General features: G+C 41.2%; 1 protein-coding gene across 2 annotated transcripts in view; it reads left to right on the plus strand.

Annotated features, from left to right (window-relative positions):
* The window catches only part of LOC120738815 (capping protein, Arp2/3 and myosin-I linker protein 3-like), a 35,645-nt gene that overhangs the window by 8,590 nt on the left and 13,275 nt on the right, over positions 1–13,780 (plus strand). For both annotated transcript variants that reach the window (XM_040040306.1, XM_040040307.1), the window contains exons 7-30: positions 40–134; positions 441–511; positions 627–700; positions 778–853; positions 938–1,026; positions 3,730–3,824; positions 4,135–4,221; positions 4,712–4,821; positions 4,927–5,004; positions 5,363–5,439; positions 5,980–6,084; positions 6,235–6,304; positions 9,312–9,393; positions 9,516–9,612; positions 9,842–9,896; positions 10,490–10,662; positions 10,775–10,843; positions 11,269–11,362; positions 12,480–12,578; positions 12,664–12,783; positions 12,869–12,982; positions 13,060–13,235; positions 13,361–13,448; positions 13,535–13,654. In XM_040040306.1, the coding sequence (XP_039896240.1) occupies positions 40–134; positions 441–511; positions 627–700; positions 778–853; positions 938–1,026; positions 3,730–3,824; positions 4,135–4,221; positions 4,712–4,821; positions 4,927–5,004; positions 5,363–5,439; positions 5,980–6,084; positions 6,235–6,304; positions 9,312–9,393; positions 9,516–9,612; positions 9,842–9,896; positions 10,490–10,662; positions 10,775–10,843; positions 11,269–11,362; positions 12,480–12,578; positions 12,664–12,783; positions 12,869–12,982; positions 13,060–13,235; positions 13,361–13,448; positions 13,535–13,654 (2,314 nt within the window). The remainder of the gene's footprint in view (positions 1–39; positions 135–440; positions 512–626; positions 701–777; positions 854–937; positions 1,027–3,729; positions 3,825–4,134; positions 4,222–4,711; positions 4,822–4,926; positions 5,005–5,362; positions 5,440–5,979; positions 6,085–6,234; positions 6,305–9,311; positions 9,394–9,515; positions 9,613–9,841; positions 9,897–10,489; positions 10,663–10,774; positions 10,844–11,268; positions 11,363–12,479; positions 12,579–12,663; positions 12,784–12,868; positions 12,983–13,059; positions 13,236–13,360; positions 13,449–13,534; positions 13,655–13,780) is intronic.

The raw sequence follows: 13,780 nt of genomic DNA on the forward strand, positions 1-13,780 counted from the left end.
TGATTCCTTACAGTATCTGTGTTTCTTTTATGTTTGCAGCCCTTCCATCTGTCATTCAGACAGTGACCTTTCGGAGGGCAGCAGGAAGTATTCACCCAGCTCCGAGACTTCAGTGGAGACACAGAGGGCCTGCGGTAAAAGAGACGTTATCATCAAACATGGGAATTTGCACGCATGCATACACAGGCAGTCACACACAGATATGAGCATGTGTACACCACTTGGCAGACTCAAGAGGAAGTTGGCACACGTACTTTACAAATGCTCTCCCAGATGTTCTTTTTAGTGCTGTCACACATATAAAAGATTGATAATTTGGACAAATGTTTCTGTGTGCATTTTCCTCCCTTTTTTGCCATTTACTGCTGAAGGAAGCAGCTGTTCTCATCAACTCTTTTTTTCCCCCTCTTCTGTTTGTTCCTCCCCCTTTCCTTTCTCAGGAGGCTTCTCAGAGACTTACGCTGCTCTGTGCGACTATAATGGCATCAGCTGCAAGGAGGAAGTGCAGTGGGTAAGAGCTGTGGGGCTGTGCCTGTGTTACTGTGAGTGTGTTTGAATGTTACATATATATGACTGTGCACAATATGAGGGGGGTGTCATGCACTCATTGATAATGTTTCTCCTAGGATGTGGACACCATCTATCACTCTCAGGACAACAGGGAGTTTAACTTGCTGGACTTCAGCCACCTGGAGAGCAGGTCAGGAACGAATGGCGGTTGGGCAATATTGCAGCCAAATTACAGTTCCTCATTTATCCAGTTTTTCCCTTTTACAGAGATTTGGCTGTCATTGTTGCATCAATGGCTTACAACACCTGGTTCACTAAACTGTACTGCAAAGACCTGCGCATTGTAAGTATAAACTTGTGTGCTACACCTTACAGTATTCCTGAAGGGTCACCGACCAAGGTTTTAAATATGTCTTTCATGCATCAGGGCTCAGAGGTCACTGAGCAGGTCCTGCACACAGTCAGCAAATCCTCCAGCCTTGAAGAGATCACTCTGGAGAATGCTGGGTTAAAATCGTGAGTAGCAGTCTTCATTTACTTTTTGTGCTTTGACTATTATAGAAACTCTGATTCCTGAAATGGGCTCTCCAGGACTAGCATTAATTTTATCCTGGCTTGATTTTTTTTTAATGCAAATGACAACATTTACCAAACGGTTTTAAGTGTATTTTGTGAATCTTAGTGGTGTTTGTCTTTTAATGATTGACCCATGCTAAGAACTTGGTCAGAATACCTGAGAATGCTCCTTCTATGAGTCAATTGTTGGCCTTATTTTGATTAACTTGTATGTCCTTGAACAAGGCTAAATTTCTGTACTACTGAATCATATATTATATATGTATTGTATGCGTAAGTGCTTGTCTGTGAATGTAGTGTAAGTTCATAGAGTTTTAGTTCATAGTGACACCGCAGTGTTTGTCAGTTGTTTCAATCGCTTCATTGAATGACATCAAATATCTTTGTGTTTTATGCTGTTAAGCTGTGTTCATGCTTTGGTGAAGAAGTGTCTCGCTACAAATACAATGAGGGCCAAAAGCTGTTGGATTTTATAGAATTTTTGCCTCTAAATTTCAGACTTTTAGTTTTGATTTAAGTGGTTTTATAAACCTTTTCTTTAACAGTTTAGGAATTGTGTTTTTATACAGAATCTCCCATTTTCAGAGGCTCAAAAATAATTTGACCATTGGCTGACAAGCAGTTTCCTAAGCAGGTGAGGTATGTTCCCTCATTACTGTATGACAAATTAGCCAGGTAGAAAAAGATGCAAGGATGAGGAGTTGGACTTGTTTTGGTAGCTGTTCACTGGAATTCTTTATGTGAGGTTGGCACAGATGCCAATGCAAATAAGGAAGACGATCACATATAGAAAAAACTTTGAATGGTCAAATGAACAATATACTGGATCTTTTAAACGAATGAGAATCAAAAAGCCGACAAGACTATAGAAGACAACTAAAACAGATGATTTTAGAAGCGCCTTGACTACATTCTTGAGACATCATCATGAATAGAAACACAGAGGAGTCACAACAAGGTGCAAACCACCAGTTACATTCAAGAACAACAAGGTCAGATTAGATTTTGTGAGAAAACTTCTCGTCCTGCACAGTTCTGGAAAAATACTAGTTGGTTTATTGAAAACAAGATGAACTTGTACCAGAATGATGGAAAGACAAAGTATGGAAAAAGACAGAAACTGCTCATGATCTGAAAGCATACCACATCATCTGTCAAACATGGTGGACGCAATGTTTTGGCGTGGTCATGTATAGATGCCAGTGGATCCGGGTCACAAGTGTTTATTGATAGTGTGACTGCTGATAAAAGTAGCAGGATGAATTCTGAAGGACCAAGTCAGTCACCTGATCTTAACCTAATGGACCATTCCTTTAAAGTAACGGAAGACAAACCTGAATGCAGAGAGAACCACAAACAATCAATAACTGAAATCTGGTTGCAGTAAAGGCCTGGCTGAGAATCTGAAGGGAAGAAAGGCAGCATTTGGTGATATCCACGGGTTCTAGACTTCAGACAGTCACTGGCTGCGAATTTCTATCCAAGTATTAAAAATAATCCTCTTAGTTAAAATTGTTAGTTTTTCCAATTAATTTTGAGCCTCTGAAAAGGAGCTACTATGTATAAAAATGGGTGTATTTCCTAAATAATGCAGTACTGAGTTTTAAAAACGTCTTTAATTGAAGCTGAAAGTTTGCAATTTAATCACATTTTGACTGTATGACTTAAAATTCATTCATTACAAAAAATATATATATATATTTTGCAGTTATATATATATATATATATTTTGCAGTTTTATATATATATATATATATATATATATATCTGCAAAATATGAGCTGGCCTGAAGCTCTGCAGCGATTTATTTAAGAATCAGCTATGGTATGCTTTTATGTTCCCTCTCAAACACAGAAGCTCAGAGAACATGTCAACAAGTAACTAGAGCAAAGATGTCAAACTCATTTTACACTGTGGGACACATACCAGCCCACTTTGATCTTAGGTGGGTTGGATCAGTGAAACTCCTGCTTCCATCAGTGTAAAGTTTGACTACACATTTAAAAGATGGCACTTCTTTTTCTACATGATAGAGAAATATTGATTTAACAAATGAAATAAATTTGTCAGGATGACAGTTTGAGCTTAAATTGTAAGAAATAAATATGTAAAATTACAGACAAAGTTCTGGTAGCTTGTCATTAATTTACAAAATGACATTTCCGTAGTAGATAGTTGGAAAAAGAGTGTTTTCTCTCATGTCATTGTTTATCTTTTCTATCTTTATCTATAACTTATTTACTCTAGTGTAATAAGAATGGTTGTGAGGGACGTCTTTGTCAGTAGCCAAAGCTGCAAAACCTTTGAAAATACAGCTAAAAGTTCAAAATTGATGCCCTCCTTCACATTTTTCAAAACTATCCAGTGGGCCAGATTGGAGTCTTTGCCAGGCCGGTTCCAGCCCATGGGCCCTATGTTTGACACCCCTGAACTGCAGCAAAACTATGAAAACTGTGTTTCTGGCCACACGTGGCTGTTGTAACTATGTCACTTGTAGTGGCAATGCAGCAAAAGTCACACAAAAAGCACATCAGTACATCATGATGGGCACTCAACATTTATAAACCAAGAGATTTATAATGAACCTGATACTTCAACTGCAGTTGCAGCTCTCTGTAGGTAACTGCACACCCACTTTTGCAGTGACTTCCCACAGAAGATGTCAGTAGCTCTTTCAGAGAACCCTGCATCTGTCATCCATTCCCTCAACTTGGCGCACAACTCACTGGATAACCAAGGTATCGTAAATTATCTCCCTTTTTTTGTTTTTCTAATTTAATCTTTGGGTCTGGAGAAAAACTCAAGCTTGTGTTTGATGTGATGAAGAAAGACAGTTCTATTTTCACTGGCTCTCATTGTTCTATATCTAAATATTACCTGAAAGGGTCTGTTGAGTCCAATAGTAAAAGAAAATAGTGGCTCATTTTGGCTTATCTGGTCCCTGATCCGTTAACTCAGAAGCAGGTACATCTGTTACAGTGAAAATTACTTTCAAGTGACAAGAAATTCTGCGACTCACTTTTTATATCTGCTGTGTTCATGCTGCAGGTGTGTCCAACTTAATCCAGCAAGTGTGTCGCCTCAGCAAGGGGCTTCGTCTCCTCAACCTCTCCAAGACCTCACTCACCTCCAAAGGTTAGGAGTTGCCCCACCTTGTTTTTTTCCTTATTTACCCCTGTCTGTGAGTTAAATAAAAGTATGGCACAGGTGTTACTCACCAAAATCAGGAGGAGAACAAGTTGGATCCCCTGCAGCTTTCAGAGCTCGGGTTAGATCATACTGTGGTTGAGGGGATATAATGTTTTCAGAGCTTTGTTTTATGCTTTCGCCCCGCTATGACTCCATATTTACTTACAATGTCATGTGCTGCCCTGCAGGCAGCATGCCTTCTGCTACTGTCTCATCGTACAGGGTACCCAGCGGAGAATTTAAATATTACATTGAATTGCGCTACTTCCCATAACATCCACTGATACCTGCTGCTCCAAGATGTCTATGAATAATTTAAAGACACAAAATGTTTTGAGAGCATTCTCTTTCTCCTTTTTAATATTGTACAGCTACCAGCTCTCATCTTTCTCATTTTTCATTTCATCTCTCTGCGCTCTACTCCCCTTTCTCTCAGGAGTGGTTTCTCTCTCTCAGGCTTTGTGCTCCAGCGATGAGTACTCTAACTCCCTGCTGCACCTGGACCTGAGCAAGAACCCCGGGGTCCTCTCGGGGGAGGATGCATCGGTCAGAAAGCACAAGCCATCTGGAAACACAAATACACGCTGCCCCATTTAATCTCCACTTTTTCAGCCTAATACGATGTTTCTCCTCTTCTCGACCTATTCGCAGAACCTTTATCTCTTCTTGTCTCAACCCAATTGCCTGGTCCACTTGGATCTGTCGGGCACAGACTGCTGTGTTGACTCAGTGAGTATTTAATGGGTGGGTGTGATCAAATGTGTGTCTTTGGGATGTACTTTGATATCGCCTGAAGAGCAGTAAGGGCTTATTGGTAACTAAGATTACATTTTTTGGATAGCACTTGCCAACGTTTGTCTGCTGCTAAATGTTCAAAGAGTGCGTGACGACAAGCTAGAAGTCAGTGAAGTTGTTTTTTTTATAATCGAGATTTCTTCAACAAAACAAAAATAAACACAAAAAAGCAACATTGCCATCACTATCTGCGCATCCCTAATGCATGTGCAATTTAAAAAAAAAAAATGCATTTCTCTTTGCGTGCAATTCTCAGCCCAAATTAACCGTTTCCACCCTGTGTGTCATGCAGCTATTTGGGGCTCTTCTGAGGGGGTGTTGCGCTGATCTCTCCTTTCTGAATCTTTCCAAAAATTCCTTCTCCCACAGGTTAGTCATATCTTTAAGATTACCGAAACAATAAACGCAGCTCCAAACCCAAATCTGGGTAGACATCATCCCTATTTCACCTTAAAGGCATCATCTTTCTGCTCACGTCATTCCGTCTCCATCTTTTTTTTTTGTCAGTTGTTATCTTCATTTCTTGCTTAATGGGAAATCAGAAATGTGCTTTGTGGGAATCTCTGGAACATTGTGTATCCTCTCTGTGGGTGTGTCTACTGCCGTTTAAAAGCAGAACTTTTGGCACAGTCTGCATAGATAAGACTCATGAATATTTAAGCAGAGCTATCTATCATTTGACCCCACTCGCTCCCCCCTCTTACACCGAAGCAATATTCACTCATATTTCTCATTCTTTGTCAGTAGTCTACACTCAGCTCTGCACTCAAATTTACCTGGAATGTCAACAGTGTGACTTCATCTGCTGTGTGTGGTCGGTTTCATCCCATCCCACTCTCCGTATTATCTCTTCACCTCTACATCTTCTCGCTTTGATCCTCTGTGGGGGGGGGATTTCTAATCCAATAGGAAAGTGAAGGATACGCTGCCGTTGTTCCGTCAGTTTTTCAGCTCAGCTTTCAGCCTCACTCATGTCAGCCTGGCCTCTATGAAGCTGCCCCCTGATGTTCTGAGGTACCTACCATGTCACTTCTAATTCTCTATCCAAATATGCTCCCTTTTATCTGAACTCCTCTGCAATAAAGGCTGTGCCAGCGAGACCTTTAATACTCCTTCTGCTTGTCTTTTCCTTGTCCGGCATTTCTCTTCTTTCTGTCTCCGCAGGGCTCTCCTCACAGGGTTAACCTCCAATCCTCATATCAATGACCTTCATCTGGACATCAGCGGCTGTGAGGTGAGAGCTCATCTACATCGGATTTCAACACAGGAGGTGTCCAGGCGGAGTATTGAGCTATAGGTCACCTGTGTTTTTGAATCCCTCTGAACCAAATGCAGAGTGCAGATGTGAGCTTTAACTTGTGCTTTCGGTTTCATTGACAGGTTTATAGTGCAAGAAAGTAGCAAGCTTTCGTGGCCTCCATATGCAGCTGATTTTATTTACACTGGAGTGTATCAGATGAGTGTATCTTGCATCAGATGCAGTTGAGATAAACCGAAAAGTTTTATTTTCAAATTGGACTTTAAAAGCATTTTGAAAGGGAGTTTTACCAAGGTGAACTTTTGTAAAAGTGTTAAGATTATTTACTGCAAGCAGCCATTATCAGTATTTTTAGACTAAAAATGGATCAAATGACCATGCATGTAATGTGAAACTTGGTCTCTTGATGGCAAACCAACAAAGAGTTATCAACTTCCCAAAAAAAGTTATTTGGGCGAGTTAGACACTGGTTAACACACCATAGCACTTGGCGACTTAAGTGTATTTCCCCCAGAAGGGAAGATGGCAGAATATAAATATTAGCTTTGCAATTGCCTGGCAGTAGCTAGAAAAATAATAGTGTTTCTGCTGGTTATGTAAATAGACATCTGGTTTGTATAAGGTCATAAGTCTCTTAGTTTCAGCCCACAGTTTTATAGATTTACATTCTGCAGTTAGAAGCTTTACTTTTAAACTGACTTTCTTTTCTTTTTTTTTTAATTCATCTTGATTTTTCTTTTTTTGCGTGCGTTGCCGGAGGTGGGGGTGTGTGTGTGTGTGGTGGTGGTGGGGGGGCTTTTAATGTTTACCGCCTGTCACCATCATAAGCTTCTCCTCACAGGTAGATGTATGCGTCCTGCTGCCAAATGATGTGATTGAAGGAAAGAAATTAATATCACTGTAAATATAAAAGAATTAAGTTCTTTTTTTTAGATTTGTAGCCTTTCAGTATTTGTCAAATTTATAGTGATATCTGTTGATATATGTCAAAGCACCCCCAACACAAATACCTCTAAATTATGTTTATGTACTTGTAATTGTAGTTCATTCCAACACTAAATACTGTAAGGGCAGAAGTGTCAGCTATATTATAATATGACTGTCAACTGCCAAAAATCTGTTATGCTTTTACTTACAGGGAGTGCAGAATTATTAGGCAAATGAGTATTTTGTCCACATCATCCTCTTCATGCATGTTGTCTTAGTCCAAGCTGTATAGGCTCGAAAGCCTACTACCAATTAAGCATATTAGGTGATGTGCATCTCTGTAATGAGAAGGGGTGTGGTCTAATGACATCAACACCCTATATCAGGTGTGCATAATTATTAGGCAACGTCCTTTCCTTTGGCAAAATGGGTCAAAAGAAGGACTTGACAGGCTCAGAAAAGTCAAAAATAGTGAGATATCTTGCAGAGGGATGCAGCAGTCTCAAAATTGCAAAGCTTCTGAAGCGTGATCATCGAACAATCAAGCGTTTCATTCAAAATAGTCAACAGGGTCGCAAGAAGCGTGTGGAAAAACCAAGACGCAAAATAACTGCCCATGAACTGAGAAAAGTCAAGCGTGCAGCTGCCAAGATGCCACTTGCCACCAGTTTGGCCATATTTCAGAGCTGCAACATCACTGGAGTGCCCAAAAGCACAAGGTGTGCAATACTCAGAGACATGGCCAAGGTAAGAAAGGCTGAAAGACGACCACCACTGAACAAGACACACAAGCTGAAACGTCAAGACTGGGCCAAGAAATATCTCAAGACTGATTTTTCTAAGGTTTTATGGACTGATGAAATGAGAGTGAGTCTTGATGGGCCAGATGGATGGGCCCGTGGCTGGATTGGTAAAGGGCAGAGAGCTCCAGTCCGACTCAGACGCCAGCAAGGTGGAGGTGGAGTACTGGTTTGGGCTGGTATCATCAAAGATGAGCTTGTGGGGCCTTTTCGGGTTGAGGATGGAGTCAAGCTCAACTCCCAGTCCTACTGCCAGTTTCTGGAAGACACCTTCTTCAAGCAGTGGTACAGGAAGAAGTCTGCATCCTTCAAGAAAAACATGATTTTCATGCAGGACAATGCTCCATCACACGCGTCCAAGTACTCCACAGCGTGGCTGGCAAGAAAGGGTATAAAAGAAGAAAAACTAATGACATGGCCTCCTTGTTCACCTGATCTGAACCCATTGAGAACCTGTGGTCCATCATCAAATGTGAGATTTACAAGGAGGGAAAACAGTACACCTCTCTGAACAGTGTCCTGGGAGGCTGTGGTTGCTGCTGCACGCAATGTTGATGGTGAACAGATCAAAACACTGACAGAATCCATGGATGGCAGGCTTTTGGGTGTCCTTGCAAAGAAAGGCGGCTATATTGGTCGCTGATTTGTTTTTGTTTTGTTTTTGAATGTCAGAAATGTATATTTGTGAATGTGGAGATGTTATATTGGTTTCACTGGTAAAAATAAATCATTGAAATGGGTATGTATTTGTTTTTTGTTAAGTTGCCTAATAATTATGCACAGTAATAGTCACCTGCACACACAGATATCCCCCTAAAATAGCTAAAACTAAAAACAAACTAAAAACTACTTCCAAAAACATTCAGCTTTGATATTAATGAGTTTTTTGGGTTCATTGAGAACATGGTTGTTGTTCAATAATAAAATTATTCCTCAAAAATACAACTTGCCTGATAATTCTGCACTCCCTGTATTTTACTAGATTTAAAGAGCTTACTAATGATAATCCTATATATTTTAAGTAAATCAAATAGCTAAACAGTGCAGAGGATTGTGTACTGAAGCGTAAAGGGTTTCCCCTCTCTTTGAGCTGAACTGCTGCAGATCACAAACAAAGCAAAGCTTGCAGGGACATAAATCCATAAATTTGCCCCACTGTGGAAAATGGAACAATTCCCCAAAGACTGAAGTTAAAATGACTCTGATTCATGGCTGTGCACATGTTAGTTTTCCCATCTGTCTCTATCTCTCTCCAGCTAAGGTCTGCAGGAGCTGCTGTAATCCAGGAACTCTTCCCTAGAGTCTCCTCCATCGCTACTCTCGATATCTCCGACAACGGTACAGTGGCACGCTGCAGAACATCCCACCATGACCTTGACTTTTTATCCTTGGGCAGCTGAGGTTGGAGTGGGCTGCTAATGTCGAGCTGTGTGTGTGTGTGTGTGTGTGTGTTTTGACAGGTCTCGACGCAGACTTACTCACAGTCCTGCCAGCCCTCTCTAGACACCCTTCCCTCAGACACCTTCATCTGGGCAAGAACTTCAACATCAAAAACAGGTGCTGTCAGTGCTCTCTGTCACGCTTTACTGCAGTTATTTATGGATATACCCTATGCGCATGACTGTGTGTGTATCTGAGCACAAACATGCTTGCACTGCATATGCCAGCTTGAATATACACATTTGTTCTTGTAGTTCTGTTTTCATAAGTGGCTGCCATTCCTCGGGCAGCAGGAGATGACTCGACCCAGCTCACCCTGCTTTGTTTCCGTGTTTGTCATCTGCAGGGTTCTGGATGAAGTGTTGCAGAAGCTAGTTCAACTCATCCAAGAAGAAGAATGTGTGAGTAACTAGAATAGATATACAAAAATTAAAGTGTAATGTGTTTTGATTGCAAACAGTAGAAATAGAAAAAGCATAAATCAGCTGCAGAGACATTAAAATTCATCATATTCTGCAAAGATAAACTTAATTGACTTTTAGTTAATTAAATTATTAAAATGATAAATAATGTGGGGGGGTTCAGAAGACTGAATGATTATTATTTGTTTGTGTCAAATTCAAAATGAGAATATATTTTTGTACATTTTTTCCCCATATGTCAACTTTCTTTATACTGCTTTTAATTAAAAGTAGGGTTCTGCTTACAGTTAAAATACTGCTCAGATTCCTGGGCACATAATTTTTGCATTATGTTTCACTGGAGATGTGTCACTGTTTCATCAATTATTACTGTTCCTCTGTTAACATTGTCGGCGCAGTGTCTATATCACTACACATATTGTGAATAATTCATGCAAACAGCATGTAAAGTCAAGTCAAAGCGCTATTTACTAAATGTCACCTCCTGGCTTCTTGTGCTTCTTTTCTTTTTCCTGAACAGTCTTCTCCACTTCGTTTATTAACTCACATGCTTGTAACCCCTCCCTCTATAGGCCCTTCAGTCTTTGTCCCTCTGCGACTCACGCCTGCGTTCTCGGGGCACCGTGCTAGTCAACGCCCTGGGTAGCAACACCTGCTTGAGAAAAGTGGATCTGAGCGGGAATAGCATGGAAGACATTGGAGCCAAGATGCTGAGCAAAGCCCTTCAAATCAACACAACACTCAGGTGAACGAAAGACTAAGTGCAAAGTTTTTTTCCTGGGTTTCTGCAGTCTTTGCAATGACTTGTGCTCTGTGTGGAAGTTTGTATTCTATGCAACTCTGACCTTGCCCTGCAGGAGTGTGACATGGGATCGCAACAACACCTCCGCAGCAGGATTTCTCGATGTGGCCCGAGCACTTGAACAGTAAGAGTGTTAAAAAAAAAATATTATCAACATCTATTCTGTATGTATGCCCACTGGACTCTAATCAATAAATAAGAGCATGTCTTACACGTCTACTGCTAGAACTATTTTTAAGAAATGTTATTAAAGAATGTTTGAGAACATTTAACCATGTTGCTCAGCTGTGCAAATTGTTGTTTTCCACTTTGCTATCTTAAGTGGTCCAGACTTGCCTTTAGGCAAAAGATGACATGGTTGCAAGGATCAAAGTATTACTCAGTCACTGAATGGCACAGGAAAAATATTTTAGGATGAGCTCTGTCCAGTGGGGATATTAACCCTAACTAACCCTGGACTCTGTAACCCACTTTATTTTCTCTTTTTAGTCTCTTACTGTCTCCCTTAATAACTTGTCCCTTCCCTCGTTTTCTGCTTTCTCCTCTCAGTAATTTCACCTTACAGTACATGCCTCTACCCCTAAGTGACATCAGCCAGGCGTACCGCAGCGCCCCTGAGAGGACAGAGCAGGCGTTGACCAAGGTTGGGACGGTTGGAGTAAAGCCACCAATAAAGTTATTACAGTACTACTTAAAACTGGGAAGATTAAAAAAAGCTTAATAGCTTCTTCATCAGTGGCCTGGGGACCGTTGGGGTAACTCAAAAACAGAGATAAAGAGCCCTACCTAACAACCCTAATCCCTAAAAGCTTTCAACCTACAGGAGACGCTAGAGGGATTTAATTAAATTCTTCTAGTTCACAACAAAACACTTTGGTGTTGACTCTTCAAAATTAATTTCTGCCCTTTTTATAAATTCATCAAATGCTTTGAGGTCATAAATGAGCAGATGTTTATGACTGTAGACAAAGACATTATCCGAAGCAAATGAAAACAAATATGAGGTATTTGAATGAAAACTTGGTGTGCTCAAAGAAACGTGTTGTGCAAAAATTTGGACCTCTGGAGGAATCTGCGTAGTTTCGCACAAAACAGTGAAATTCATCAAGAGATGACGAGGTTTATCTAAAAGCTTCATATGTCTGAGATGAAGCTGTACTACAGGCTTATCGGGAAAGCAAGTTCATCTTAAGCCTAACTGTGAAAGAATGTTTTCTTCATATGTTCTTAAATTTCTGCAGCACTTAAGACTGAGTGCAAGCGCCTACCATGAAGAGCCTCTTAACATATTCTGTTTGCGGTGCCGACAAACAGACAGTGGTGAATAAATGTGCAATAATTTTGTTCATTTATTTTTCTGTTTACTTGTTTATGAATACATGAATGTAAACTCAAACAGCATCGGGAAAGTGGCATTTTAGGAGATTCATAAATTAGACTTAACAAGCAAATTCTAGTTATTACTGTAATTATTTCTCTCTTGAGGAAAGGAGAGGGACAAGGGCTTTGGATAAAGGCTGTGTTAATTTCTAAGAGCTTTAGGGAGCCACCTCTAAAGCTTTAACAAGGATTCTACAGTCATCTTAGTCTTAAGATGCTTTTGTTGCTTGTTGTAAAATGACAGCACCCTCTACTTGGCTCTTTGCACTTTCTTCCTTCTGCTGAAATCTACTGCTTGCATTGCCGCCTCTTATGTTCTGTTTGTGCTCTTCATGTTTTCATGGTGAGAGTATAATCGTGATAATCGCTTTGCCGCACAGATCCAGCGTGCTCTGGTGAGGAACAACCAGACTCAGCGCTTCTCTCAGAGACAGGCTTTGCGGCTCCATCAGGGCCTGGTCACCAGCACCGCCGAACAGGTAGGGCTCGTCAGCGTGCGCTCGCATCTGCGTCTGTTTGTGAGTGTTTGCACTTGTAACACTCCCCCGCCTGTCTGTTTCCAAGGTGATGGAGCGCCTCTGTGTGCGTGTCCAGCAGCAGGTGTGTTTATTACGGGGCGTCGGAGAGATGGAGGAGATTCAAGCTGCAAAACAAGTGCTAAAAGAGGCGAGGAACTCTCGCGCTGTGAGTGATGTGAAATGTGCAAGCGTAGTATTTGCATTGTTGTCACACTGAATATGAATGAATCCTTTCTCTGTGGTGCTCCAAGCTCTACCCTTCACTGTGTGAGCTCGCTCATGTGCTGTCTGTGGATGGGCCGGTGCGGCAGAGACTCGACTCCTTGGCTGGCGAACTTGCCAAAGCTGCTGACAAGGAGCTGCAGGTACATCTAGCAGCCTCTTTTTTTGACACTGATATGTAACAGATGACAGAGTCACCGATCACTGGCATCCATTGCAGGTGATTGTCGACTCCATGGTGTCTCTGTGCCGCGAGCTCTGCCCTCTATCTTCTTCTGCAGCAGAGAGATTAAGCCCACCCCTCTCATCTGTCTCTGAGCGTGTGTCCATCCCTCGCTCTGCCATTCGCACTGCCCTTATGGAAAGAGCAGCACAGGACATTCACAGAGCCTTGGAGTAAGTGAGACGCTGAAGCAGCAACAATAAGTCTGAATTTGATAAGAAGAATATTGATTTGCTCTCACTTTTACCAAGCTTCTTCCCGTCAGTCTCTCCCTTTCCTCTAACCCAATCTTCTGCAGAGAAGTAAAGCTGTCAGTGGTTTCCTATCTCACCAACTCCATCGTGGACCAGATCCTTCAGGAGCTCTATGCCACCCATAAGAACCTGGTAAACACAAAGCATTTACTGTGAAACTGTAAAGGATACACAGGTTTTGTTTGGAGCAAAAGTTTTAGGAGTGCTGTCTTTCTCAGACTCGGCAGGTCTCTCATCTTAAATGCTGGGAGGGGACGTGTGAAGATGGGACAGGCTGGAGGTTTAACAGGCACAGGGACTCTCTGGACATCACAGATGAAGAGCTCAGCACCAGCATAGTGAGTGAATTTACGTGTGTCTTGGGACCCATATACGAGAAATATTCAATTAAATATTTAAAGTGAATTCAGTTTTATTGATATAATGCTAAATCGCAAAAACAGCCAAGAAGCAAAACCCCAACA

The sequence above is a fragment of the Simochromis diagramma genome, unplaced genomic scaffold (assembly GCF_900408965.1).
Source record: "Simochromis diagramma unplaced genomic scaffold, fSimDia1.1 OVJJ01000026.1, whole genome shotgun sequence".
Lineage (NCBI taxonomy): Eukaryota > Metazoa > Chordata > Actinopteri > Cichliformes > Cichlidae > Simochromis > Simochromis diagramma.